Below are 11,274 nucleotides of genomic sequence, written 5' to 3'. Positions count from 1 at the left end.
AAACTCATTGTGTCTTCACCAAAGTCCAGTGTCTTTGTAGTGGTTTTTCGGGAGAGGCAAGATCCTGTTTCAGTGGGTGGGCAGGCGGCTGCTCTCTAGCTCTTTACCTCCCCTGGACTGTGGAACTAGGAGGATTCGTTTTTTTCAGCTCCTCTCTGATGTTTAAAGAAGGAAACCTCCACCCTTTCAGTTTAACATTGGTTCAGTGACGTTAATTAGCAAGGGGAAGTCGGCGGGGGCAGGTGTGGGGAGCCCCAAGAGCCTTGGGACCCCCCCAGGTCAGCAGAGGGACTGGGTGACGCCTGCCGGCAGCAGCAACTCTTCATTTCTCATTGCCCTCCTGTACCTGCCTCCCCAGCATCCCCAGCACGGTCTTTGCTGGGCAAAACCTGCTCCCTGGGGCTCGCCACCCCCAAGTTTCGGGGGCGGTGGGGATGGGCTCAGGCCCCTGCGCAGCCCCTGGCCTGGGCACTCGCCCTGGCTGTGCAGCAGAGAGCTCGGCAGCATATGGCTGAGCTTGGAGGGACCTCTGGAGGTGTCTGCCGCAAGCCCCTGTGCAGAGCCAGAGCAGGCCCCGGCTCCCCAGCACCCCGAGGATGGAGCGTCCGTGCCGTGGGGTAAATGCAGGACTGTCCTGGGGACCCCCACAGCCCCCCCACTGCACGCACATGATGGCACACAGTGGGGTGACAAACAAAATCCCTGGAGGAAGGAGGTGTAACACCAACAGCAGCCAGCAGTGCTTCCCCCCACACCAGTCACCTCCCCCGGCAAGTGGGGTGAAGCCCCAGGGTGCCACCCTGGCCCCCATGGCCCGGCCCCACGCCTGTTCCCACTCAGGGTCTCCTCTGGGGTTTTCGCTACCAGTGAGAATATTTGTCCCAATATGGCCGTGACAATGGCGACTCCTCTCCCAGCCTCGCCGGACAAAGATGGAAGTGTGCGTGCTGCCGGCTCTGCCCTGGGGCCCGGGCCTGGCATCCCCAGCCGGGACCCACCACGCTCCTGCGGGATGCAGCAGCCTTCCCACAGGCACCATGCTTGCACCCCAGCAGAGCAGGTCCTTGTCTCCCAGCCCGTAATCCCAGTGCGCACAGCCACCGAGCTCGCCGTCTCTGGATCCCGGCTGGAGACAGCCATGCCGCCAGGCACGTGGGGCACGTGTGGTTTCTCCCGGCCTTTGCCGCTGTGGGGCTGCCGGCACCTGTGTTTGTGGGGTCTCGTCCCACTCTTCACCAATGGTCCCAGGGGAAGATGCCGGGGGTGGTCCCCCCGGCAGCACAGCCATGGGGGACTGCAGAGGGCAAGGGGCAGCACCGTAAAACACACACAGTGGTCATGAAAATGCAAAGCTGGGCTCTGGGCTGTTTGTGGGCACTTAATCGGCACTTTTCTCCTAAACTGGGGTTTGATCCTGCTTCTTTGGGGGACAGCCTGGGAGAGGGGGGAGGACAGTGGCCAAAAGCCAGTGAAACCCAGGCAGCCGCGGGCATAGGGGTGTGAGAGCGCAGGTCGCATCCTCTGCCCGGCGTCCCCGGCTGCGCAGGCAGGCAGCCGCTGCGGCAGCACGGAGCAGGGCGCTCTTCTTTTCATCTGCCAGTGAGTCACTTGGCAGAGGAGGAAACCGCTGACGGCACTGGGGACGTGGAGGTGGCTGCTGCACCCATGCCTCGTGCACAAGGCACCCCGACAACTGCGGTGTATGGGGCACAGCCGGCTCACTCCCCATGGCCCCGCTACATGGCCAGCGCCGCAGCTGCCCTGTCCACAGTGTGAGACTGGCTGGCTGTGGCACAGCCCAGTGCGGGCAGTGCCTGGCATGGTGCAGGCTCACCGGCTGCCCCCCGGGCTCTGCCGCTGCCCGGCTCTCCCCACCATGTGGCCTCCCCAGCGTTAATCCCCAGATTAGCTGCCTGCCCTGCCTGCTTTGTGGGGGCCGGCGCGCCAGCATTGCCCAAATTCCCTGGCCCCTGTGCTCAGCTGGCTGCCGCAACCCCTCCCCAGCCCCGCTGCCCGCGCCCAGCCGGCAGCACGGAGGGGTGGACCAGGGCCCAGAAATGCCCCACGCACCCGCAGTGAGCCCAGCCCGGGTACGATGCCCCAGGGACGGAGAGGTGGTGGGGAGCAGGAGGGGGGCACTGCGCGCTGCTGCCGGCACAGCCCTGCCATGGGGACCTGAGGTGCCACATGTCGCCGCTGGCCTGGGCGAGAGGAGATCGATGGCGGTGACAGGGGTTTGCCAAGGCTGCGGCGTCTCAGGTACTGCCCGAGGGAGCTGGGGTGCAGGCGGGAGCCGGGGTGCAGGCAGGGAGCCGGGGTGCGTCACCGTGTGGGGCAGAGCCCTGACCCGGTGTGACTTTGTGGCGCTGTGGCCATGCCGGTGCCAGCCCAAGCCCTGGCAAGGCGGGCAGCTCTCCAGCAGGACAATTAGCTGATTAGCTAATTACCTGCACCTTGGCAGGGCCCCAGAGCCCCGCGACTGCCAGGGTGCTGCGTGCCCCGTGCAAGGCGGGCAGGAGATGTGGGGCAGGAGAGTGCCAAGGCCACCCACGGACCTTCCCAGGGACCCCGCTGGGGGTGCCCGCAGCCCACCCCGCCTGCCCCATGGCTGCCGTGGGACCGGACTCGGCAATAGCCCCGCACGGGGGGCTGCCTGCCCTGCCTGCCCCACAGGCAGCATCCCCTCTGCTGCCCTGCTGCGTCCTGCCCCGCGGGGACCTGCCCCGGTGCCCCACGAGGCCACCCCCCGTGGGACCCTCCCCACGGGGGACCGGCTCCAGGGGAGCCCACCCCACCTGAGCCCCACGGGGCTGTGCCCCACGGCACCCGCCCCACGGGGGACCTGCCCCAGGGGAGCCCACCGCGGCTGAGCCCCACAGAGGACCCACCGCACGGGACCGGCCCTGCCTCGGGTCCCGTCCCCGCACGGCGGCCCCAGCCGTGCCCGGGCGGCCCGCGCCCCCCCCTCCCGGTGCCGGGCGGGTTCCCGCGCGGGTGCCCGCGGCTCGGGGCGGCGCGTGACCGGCTGCCGCCGCCGCCGCCGCCGCCGCCGCCCGTTCCGCCGCAGAGCCCGGCCCGCCCGCACCGGCACCGGCACCGGCAGGTCAGCGGGGGGGCTGCGGCCGGCACCGGGGCCTCCCGAGCTGCGGCGGGCGGCGGGAGGGGGCTGGCCGCACCGCGGCCCGGGCACCGGGCACCGGGCACCGAGCACCGAGCAGCGGGGCCGGCCCGGCGCGCTCCGGGCGGGGTCCGCGGGATGCGGCGACTGCACCGGCCCCGCTCTGGTCCCGCACCGGCCGCGGCCCGGCCCCGCAGCGCAGCCCCGCCGGCTCCCGCACCCGCACAGCGGGGCCGCCGCCGCAGCCGGGCGGTCCCGGCCCCGTTCCCGGCCCGGCGGGGCTGAGCCGCGTGTGCGGCGGCGGCGGGGCGCGCCGGGCCGGGCATCCCCGCCGGGATGCAGCCGGGGACGCGCCAAGGTGAACGGTGCGCGCCGGAGCGGGGCCGCCGGCAGCGGGGACACCGGGAGGGGCACCGGGGGCGGGGGGGGACGGACACCGGGGCGGGGGGACACCGGGGATAGGGACACCAGGGAGGGGGACACCGGGGAGGGGACACGGGGGATGCCTGGGGCAGGGACCACTAAGCACCAAGGACCACCAGCACCGGGGACACCGGGATGGGGACCGCCAGCACCGGGGACACTGGGAAGGGGAAGGCTGGGAATGGGGCCACTGGCAGCAGGGACACCCGGGGTGGGGACAGCAGGAATAGGGCCAGCTGGGACCGGGGGACAGCCAGGAACCATCGGGGACGGGGACAGCTGGGAATAGGGCCCAGGGCCAGCCCGGACAGTGACAGCCCAGCCGGTGGCAACAATGCCCATCGGGCATCCGCTGTGGGTCCCGGCTCACTGAGCCCCCCATCCCCGCAGGGCACAGGGCCGGCGGGGCGCTCACCATGGCTGCAGCACGGCTCGTCACCTGGGGGCTGCTCCTGGCCACCGGGGTTCCTGCCGGAGCCTGGGGAACGCTGCCGGTGGGGCTGTCCCCAGGTGGGACCCTGCAGCGCGGCACGGACCCCCTGCACGGCCCTGCCTGGGGACAGCAGCGGCCAGGCCCGTCCCCTGCCTGGGAGGCGTCGGGGGACCCCAGCGGTGCCAGTGCTCCCGGGAGCGAGCACTGGGGGGGCAGCAGCCCTGTGCACTGGTCCCCACCGCCGCAGGCAGGGGATGCCACCGGGGCACCCCTGGGGATGGAAACCACCATGGCAGGCGCTAGCACCGGGGCCTGGCGGGACGGCGGCACAGCCCCAGCGGTGGCGGAGGAGCCCATCATCGCCTGGCGAGGACACGAGGCCAAAGGCCAGGACAGCCCCCAGGGCGGGACCTGGCTGCCCCTCGGCTCTGCGCTGGGGACGTCAGGCCCCGAGGTGCCCATGGACACGGGGCCAAGCTCCCCAGGGCCGCCCTGGCCAGGACAGGGCCCGTCCCCAGCCGGGCAGAGTGCCACCGGGCCAGCCAGCACCCCCAGCCCGCGGCCGACTGTGTCTACCATCGCCCTGACCCCCGTGCCAGCAGCCGGGACAGGGACAGCAGATGCCCATGCAGTGGGACAGCCAGCGGCAGCCGGACCCATGGCAGCCCTGGGCCTCCCTCGGGGTACACAGCTCACTCTGGCCAGCAGCCAGCTGGTCCCGCTGGGCACTGTCCCTGTACCCCACCCCACTGGCATGGGGCCAGCCAGGGGTCCCCTCACCAGCCCCGGCTCCACGCAGCCAATGGGCAGACAGGGGGACCCGGGGGGCCCCTCCAGCCCCTCCCCTGCTCTGCCCAGCTCTGCCCCACGGCTGCCGCCCGCAGCCCCATCCTGGGGGCTGGCAGAGCCCTGGACCCGGGTGGTCCCAGCCCACCAGCGCAGCACCCGGAGAGCCCCGCTCAGCCACGCCACTGCAAGCCTCAGGGACGCGGCCCCTCGCACGGACGCCGGGACAATGGGGCAGCAGGGACTCCAGCCCACCCTGGGGCCTGGCCTTGGCAGCAGCCCCACGCCACTGCCCACCTCCAGCACAGCCCTCCCCGGCACCCCCGGCACAGGTAGGAGCTGGTGCATAATGGGGGACCCCTCGGCAGGGACCGAGCCCCCGTGGGTGCCAGTGCCTGGCTCTGCCCTCTCTTGCAGGGCTGCTGCCCGAGGAGGACGTCGGCTCCCCGCAGCGGGTCCGGGGCGCTGTGGGCCCCGTGAGCACCCCGAACGCCACCGAGGCCACCCCACGGCTGACGGCGCATCCTGCCACAGGGACACCCGGGACCAGGCGCTCAGGTGATGTGGGGCCACGGCCAAGCCCACCCAGTCAGTCCCGGGTGGGGGTGCTGTGGGAGCCCTTCCCCAGGGCATCGGGGCTGGCAGAGGGGGGACAGCAGCTATCTTGGGCCGACCAGCCGGGATGCGCTGACACCTTCAATCAGGATTGTGCCTGGTGATGGCCCTAATCTACTCCTAAGATTAGTACTAAGTGCCCGGCGGGCAGGATCTTCTCCAGGGGGGTCAGGGACATTCCTGGGTCTATGCCACCCCCTGCACTGCGGGTCCTGCTGGAGGCCCCCGGGAGGTGCCGGTGGGCACAGCCCTAGCTGACCCAGGGCATCCCGCTCTGCAGTGCCGGGGTGCCGCGGCTGATGCATCCCGGCCATGGGGTGCAGGTGGGGACTGGGTGTCACTGAGTTGCGTGTCTGGGGTCCCCCCTGCTTCCCGCTGATTGTCACCCTCCTTCCTGCCCGCAGACACCGCGGGGATGCAGCCCCCCACCCACAGCACCGCAGCCCCCTCGGCCACGTGGCGGCAGGCAGGGGTGACACCGCAGCCAGCCCCCCGGCACCCATCCACGCAGCAGCCCAGCCACCCCCCAGTGCCGGGGGCCAACGGGACGGGGCTGCGCTGGGCCGAGCTGCGTCGCCGGCTGGGCTTCGCCTGGGAGGCCCACGTCTATGGGGTAGCCGCCATCTTCCTGCTGCTGGCGCTGGGCTGCATCTCTGGGCTGGCTGGGGCGGCCGCCCTGCATCCCCCCCACTTGCCCCACATTTTAGGGGCCCACGGGCTGCTGCTGGCCGCCTGCCTGCTGCGGGCCACCTTCCTGCTGCTGGACCCCTACGGGGTGCGGGGCCGTCTGCCCTCCTGGGCCCTGCTGCTGCTCAGCACGGCCCCCTTCCCCTTGCTGCTCACCACCTTCGCCCTCCTGCTCCAGCGGCTCCAGCACCTGGCCCAGCTCCGGCTGCTGCCGACCCGGCTCCGGGGGCTGCCCGCACTGGGGGCAGCCGCCACCCTGCAAAGCGTGGTGCTGGGGGCCGCCGACCTGCTCCCGCCCCGGCTGGGCCCCACCGCTGGGCTGGTGCTGCAGGTGCTGGGCTGCGGGGCCGGGGTCCTGCTGCTGCTGGGGGGGCTCTGGGGGTGCTGGAGGGTGCTGCGGGCACCCCAGGAGGGACCAGGGGGTGGCGTGGGGCCAGAGCCGCGGCGGGGGGCCCGGGCACTGCTGGCGGCAGCAGCAGCAGGGCTGCCGGTCTGCGGGTTGCAGCTCTACAGTGCCCTGTGGCTGCGGGGGGTCCTGGGCCCCCCATGGCGCTTCTCACGGCCTGGCTGGGCGGCACAGCTCTGGCTGCGGGTCGGCGAGCTGGGCACAGCACTGGCACTGCTAGTGGCCGCCGCTGAGCCGCTGTGCTGCCAGTGCCACCGCCGCAGCCCTGCCGGCCACTCCTGCTGGGCCAAGGCACTGCAGTACTTCTGCGCCGGCCGCAAAACCGAGGCACCGGAGTACCCCAACAACTGCTATGATTGGGCCAGCGGCAGCACCGGCAGCACCGGCCCGGAGCGGGCACCCGCCAGCGACATCTCCAAGAGCCTCATCCGCAACCCGGCGGAGCAGCTGCCCCTGCGGGCCCTCAAGGACAGCAACGAGGCCTGGGCGGCTGCCGCTGGCACTGCCAGGATGCCAGGGCTCAGCCCCAAGTGCCCCAATGCGGTGGCCGCCCGCTCCTGCGCCGCCTTCGAGCAGGGCTCGTCCCCCTCGCTGGGGGAGCTGGTCTTCCGCCCCCCGTCCCCCATCGACCTGCGCCGCAGCATCGACCAGGCACTCTGCCGCCGCCACCTCCTGCACGATGGCCTCTTTGACCGGCCCCGCCGTGGCTCCGGCGCCTCGCTGCATGGCTCCCTGGCCGCTGCCGAGACCCCTGGCTTGGGGCGCATGGTGCGGTGCAGCTCGCTGACAGAGCTGCCCGGCCCCCAGCAGCCCCCTGGCACCGTCACCATCACTGTCACCGCTTCAGCCAGCTCGCTGGAGAGCAGCTCGCTGAAGATCAGCTGGAACCCCTGGCGCCATGGGCTGTCCTCACCCGACAGCCTGCCCCTGGACGAGGCACCCAGCCGGGCCCCCCCTCCTGATGCCCGCCATGCCCCCCAGCTGGGAGCGCGAGGGCCCCCGCGGCTTCCCGGCCCTCGGCAAAGCAGTGGACACCCGCAGCCTCTCCAGTGACACCATCGAGCTCTGAACCAGGAAGACGCAGGGACGGGCAGAGACCGGGGGGCACACAGACAGGCCCAGGGGGGCAAGCCCAGCGTGGGGGTCCAGAGGCCTGATCCTGCGCCCCTGCAGGGCTGGGCGGGAGGGAGGAGCTGGGCTGGGCCAGCTCCATTTGTGCCAAACCAGAGAAATAAAAAGTTTATGTCAGGAGGAGGCAGCCCCATTGGCATGTGGAGGTGGTGGTGGGGAGCAGCACCCCCAACCCCGCTGGCCCCCCACCCCGAGCAGCCGGGCTGGGTGTGCAGAGCTTTATTTCCTGAGATATGGACACACAGACGGATGGGCACACCCCAACGGACAAACCACGGACAAATGCAACGGCCACACTCATGCATCCAGCAGGGTCCCATCACTGGCACGGCACCCCACAAGCGGTGAGGGGCTCCCCCCACCCTGTGCTCCGTGAGAGCCCCCGGCCCCCCCAGCCTGGGAGGGGCAAGATGGGCTCTGCCCAGGGATGTGGGGAGGAGGGGTTGGGGGGGCAGCTCTCCCAGCCCCATGGCTCAGGGCAGAAGGGGGACCCAGCCCCCCACTGCCCCATGGGGAACAGTCTCATGGGGGGACACACAACATCCAGCAGCCCCCAGCCCAGGGGATGTTCACCAGGCAACCAGGGCCAAGAGCTGCCAGCATCACCGCCCTGGCACCCGGTGGAGCACCCCCCGATCTGCCCCCATGCCCTCCCACCTGCCACAGTGCCGGGCCTCTGCTCCAGAGCACGAGGGGCTGGGGCAGCATGCTGTGTCCCCCACCCCACAGTGCCGCACTGCTCGGCATCACCACACCGGCCAGAGGGGGCTGTGCGGGAGCCCCCGGGGACCAGGCACCCCCGGCTCATTCTGCAGGGGGGAGGCGAGACCCTATGCTAACGGGGCTGGGAGACGCATGCAGGGCACAGCACCGTCCACAGGATCCGGCCTTGGCAGCCAGCCCCTGCTGGGGGGGGGCAGCCCTGCACCCCAGGCTGAGCCTGCTCCCCCCGCCCGCACCTGGCAGCCCCATAGCTATCTGCCCTTCATGAAGCCATCGAGGACGCGGTCGCTGCGGTCGGAGAGCCAGTAGCCGGCCATGGCGGCCACGGCGCCGATGAAGATGGCAGTGAAGACCATGTCACCCTTGGCAGCCAACGTGGCGAGGGCGCAGATCATCACGCCGAAGAACATTTGCTGCAGCACCACCACCTCGTCCTCCGTCACGTCATCAAAGAAGCCCTTCTCCGGGGCATCTGCAAGGACGGTGCTTGTGGGGGGGCATGGCCGGGTGGGCAGAGTCCCCCACTGCCCCCTGCACTCCCTGCCCGTCCCCCCCCCCATCAAGCCGTACCAGGGGGCTTGTCCTCCACGCAGTGCCCGTCCTGCCGGACATGGCCGCGGGCGCAGACGCAGCGGTAGCTGCCCTCTGTGTTCTCACACACCTCCTGTGCCCCCATGCACACCGGCTCCTCGGCGCTGGCACACTCATCCACATCTGCGGGGGGAGGCAGGGCTCAGGCAGGGCTCAGGCAGCAGGGAGAGGGCAGAACCGACCCCATCCCGCGGGAGGCACTCACCCAGACACTTGGCTCCATCCCGCCAGTAGCCCTTGTTGCATTTCTTGCAGCGAGCTGGTCCGGCGCCCATGCAGCCAATGCAGGCCGTGGAGCAGTCTGCCGTGGGGAGAGGAGCTGGGGTCACGACCAGAGCCCCCTCCCAGCCCAGCCAGGGGGGACAGCCCCGAGCAGCGGGGAGCCGCCCGCACGGAAATCCTACCACCACCTCTGCCTGACCTCGGCACTCGTAGGAGCCCTCTGTGTTGACGCAGAACTGGTTGGCTCGGCAGTGTGCCATCTCCGTGCCACACTCATCGACGTCTGGAGGAGACGGGGGAACAGCCCTGCTGAGCCCTGGCTCCTGGGACATGGACCCCCGTGGCCCTGAGCTCGCCTGCTGTCCCCCCGGTCCCACCGCAGCCCTCACCGATGCAGCGGTGCTCATGCAGCACCCAGCCCCTCTTGCAGCGAAGGCAGCTGGAGTCCTCCGGCCCTGTGCAGCGCCCGCATGCCCGGTAGCACTCTGCAGGCAGGGGAGAGCGGGCGTGGGCAGAGGCACAGGGAGCTGCCTGCACCAGATGCCGGGGCAGCAGCAGGGCGGACCCCCGGCTGCACAGCCCTCCTCCCCGCCGGGCTGGACCCCTACCTACCGGCACATACCAGGTGGCTCTTGTTCCGCGAGGCCTCATAGTAGCCGTCACCACAATCGGCGCAGAAGGGGCCACCGTAGCCCGGGCTGCAGACACACAGGCCGGTGCCACGGCGCGTGCCGTCACCATCGCATCGCCCGTTGCCGCTGCAGGGCTGCCGGGGCCCACCGGCGCAGGCTGCACAGGGAGAGACCAGCCGGCTGGCAGCCAGGTCGGGGGGTGGCGTGGCAGGGGACCCCTCCAGCCTGGGCAGTGCTGCGGCACCCCCGCTGGCACCCTGCCGGCACCCCGCTCATGCCACAGCTACTCACGCCGGCAGTCGGGGCCGTAGGTGCCGGGCGGGCAGCAGAGCGCCAGCCTGTCCATGCACAGCCACTGGAAGAAGTCAGGGTGCTGCTGCCGCCTGTGGAGGGGGGGGACACGGCGCTCAGCCCCCTGCCATGCCCCTGTCCCCCCGTGTCCCCGTCCCCAGACTCACTCATGGAACCACCACTGCTCCACATGCTCCTCGCTCCGCTCCAGCAGCTGGTGGCAGGCGAAGTCTGAGGGGGTGCAGACGCCCTCCAGCACCTCCAGCAGACGGGTCTCGCTGTGGGGACAGGGGGGTCAGCATGGGGACGTGTCCCCCCCAGGGCAGCCGGGCTCCCCCAACCCCCCCCCGCTGGGGGGCACCTACCTGTGCTGGTACTTGGCCAGCTTCTCCTCCTCCCAGGCCGTGTTGCCCCCGCCGAAGCCCTCGTGCTCTGTCCGCTCCAGGCCCTGGGCACGCCGGGGGGTGCAGTGCAGGCATAGGACACCTCAATAACCCCCCTCCCCATAGAGTCACCCCCGGGCCGTGCCACCCTCCTCTCCCCAGGGACCTGCCACCCTCTCCCCTCCCCAGACCCCAGCCACTGTGCCCCCCCGGGACCCCCTTCACCCCCTAGGGATGCTGTGGGGAGTGCCCCCCCGCCTCACCAACGTCCCCCCAGGCCACCCCCCACTCCGGGGCCCTGTCACCTCCTTGCCCCCCCTCAGCCTGTGCTCGCCCTGGGCCCCCCCGCCACATCACCCCACCCAGGACCCCCTTTGCCCCCTCTCCCCCACCACCCCCAGACTGAGCCACCCTGCGCCAGGCCACCCCCTGCACCACAGCCCTGTCCCTCACGTCTGCCCCCCCCCGCAGCAGGGGCTCTGTCACCCCACACCCCCCCACGCCCCATCACCCCTCCGTGTCCCCCCCCCCCACGCCACGGCGCCCATCACCCCCTCTCCCCCCCCCGGCCCGCACCCTGCTGAAGCTGTCGGCGAGGCCGCGGCAAGCTCGGCAGGGCTCGGCCTGGTCCTGGTCCGGGTCCGGGTCCGGGTGGGCGCGGGCGGCCGCCAGCAGGACCCCCCCGAGGAGGGCGGCCCCCAGCAGGGCCCCCCCCAGCCCGGCCCCCCCCCGCCGGGCCGGCAGCGGCAGCAGCGCGGCCGCCAGGCGCCGCCGCGGCCCCATCCTCCGCCCCGCCCCGCCCCGCCCGCACCACGTGGGCCGCGCCCGCTGAC

At 71.6% G+C, this 11,274-nt stretch overlaps 2 protein-coding genes across 2 annotated transcripts; one reads left to right on the top strand and one right to left on the bottom strand.

Moving 5' to 3' along the window:
• Positions 1 to 3,957: 3,957 nt before the first annotated feature.
• Positions 3,958 to 7,521, top strand: PRRT3 (proline rich transmembrane protein 3). Its single transcript, XM_059823483.1, has 3 exons — positions 3,958 to 5,092; positions 5,178 to 5,318; positions 5,780 to 7,521. The coding sequence occupies exons 1-3, from the start codon at positions 3,958 to 3,960 to the stop codon at positions 7,519 to 7,521; spliced, it is 3,018 nt and encodes a 1,005-aa protein (XP_059679466.1).
• A 282-nt stretch (positions 7,522 to 7,803) lies between these two features.
• On the bottom strand, positions 7,804 to 11,224 carry CRELD1 (cysteine rich with EGF like domains 1). Its single transcript, XM_059823005.1, has 10 exons — positions 11,018 to 11,224; positions 10,424 to 10,506; positions 10,226 to 10,336; positions 10,059 to 10,150; positions 9,748 to 9,924; positions 9,525 to 9,620; positions 9,335 to 9,418; positions 9,119 to 9,214; positions 8,893 to 9,036; positions 7,804 to 8,794 (listed from the first exon to the last, which is right to left on the bottom strand). The coding sequence occupies exons 1-10, from the start codon at positions 11,222 to 11,224 to the stop codon at positions 8,574 to 8,576; spliced, it is 1,311 nt and encodes a 436-aa protein (XP_059678988.1). The 3' UTR covers positions 7,804 to 8,573.
• Positions 11,225 to 11,274: the final 50 nt, after the last annotated feature.

Source organism: Gavia stellata, chromosome 12 (genome assembly GCF_030936135.1).
Source record: "Gavia stellata isolate bGavSte3 chromosome 12, bGavSte3.hap2, whole genome shotgun sequence".
Taxonomy (NCBI): Eukaryota; Metazoa; Chordata; class Aves; order Gaviiformes; family Gaviidae; genus Gavia; species Gavia stellata.
The sequence above is the reverse complement of the archived record's forward strand: the minus strand, read 5'-3'. Positions and strand labels throughout refer to the sequence as shown.

Bases quoted from the DNA above. Each gene is read 5' to 3' on its own strand.
- CRELD1 (XM_059823005.1), bottom strand. From the start codon at position 11,224: ATGGGGCCGCGGCGGCGCCTGGCGGCCGCGCTGCTGCCGCTGCCGGCC. The intron at 10,337-10,423 runs GTAGGTGCCCCC...CTGTCCCCACAG, and splicing joins CTGGCCAAGTACCAGCACAG to CGAGACCCGTCTGCTGGAGG. The intron at 9,037-9,118 runs GTGAGTGCCTCC...CTCCCCCCGCAG, and splicing joins GGATGGAGCCAAGTGTCTGG to ATGTGGATGAGTGTGCCAGC.
- PRRT3 (XM_059823483.1), top strand. From the start codon at position 3,958: ATGGCTGCAGCACGGCTCGTCACCTGGGGGCTGCTCCTGGCCACCGGG. The intron at 5,093-5,177 runs GTAGGAGCTGGT...CCTCTCTTGCAG, and splicing joins CCCCGGCACCCCCGGCACAG to GGCTGCTGCCCGAGGAGGAC. The intron at 5,319-5,779 runs GTGATGTGGGGC...TCCTGCCCGCAG, and splicing joins ACCCGGGACCAGGCGCTCAG to ACACCGCGGGGATGCAGCCC.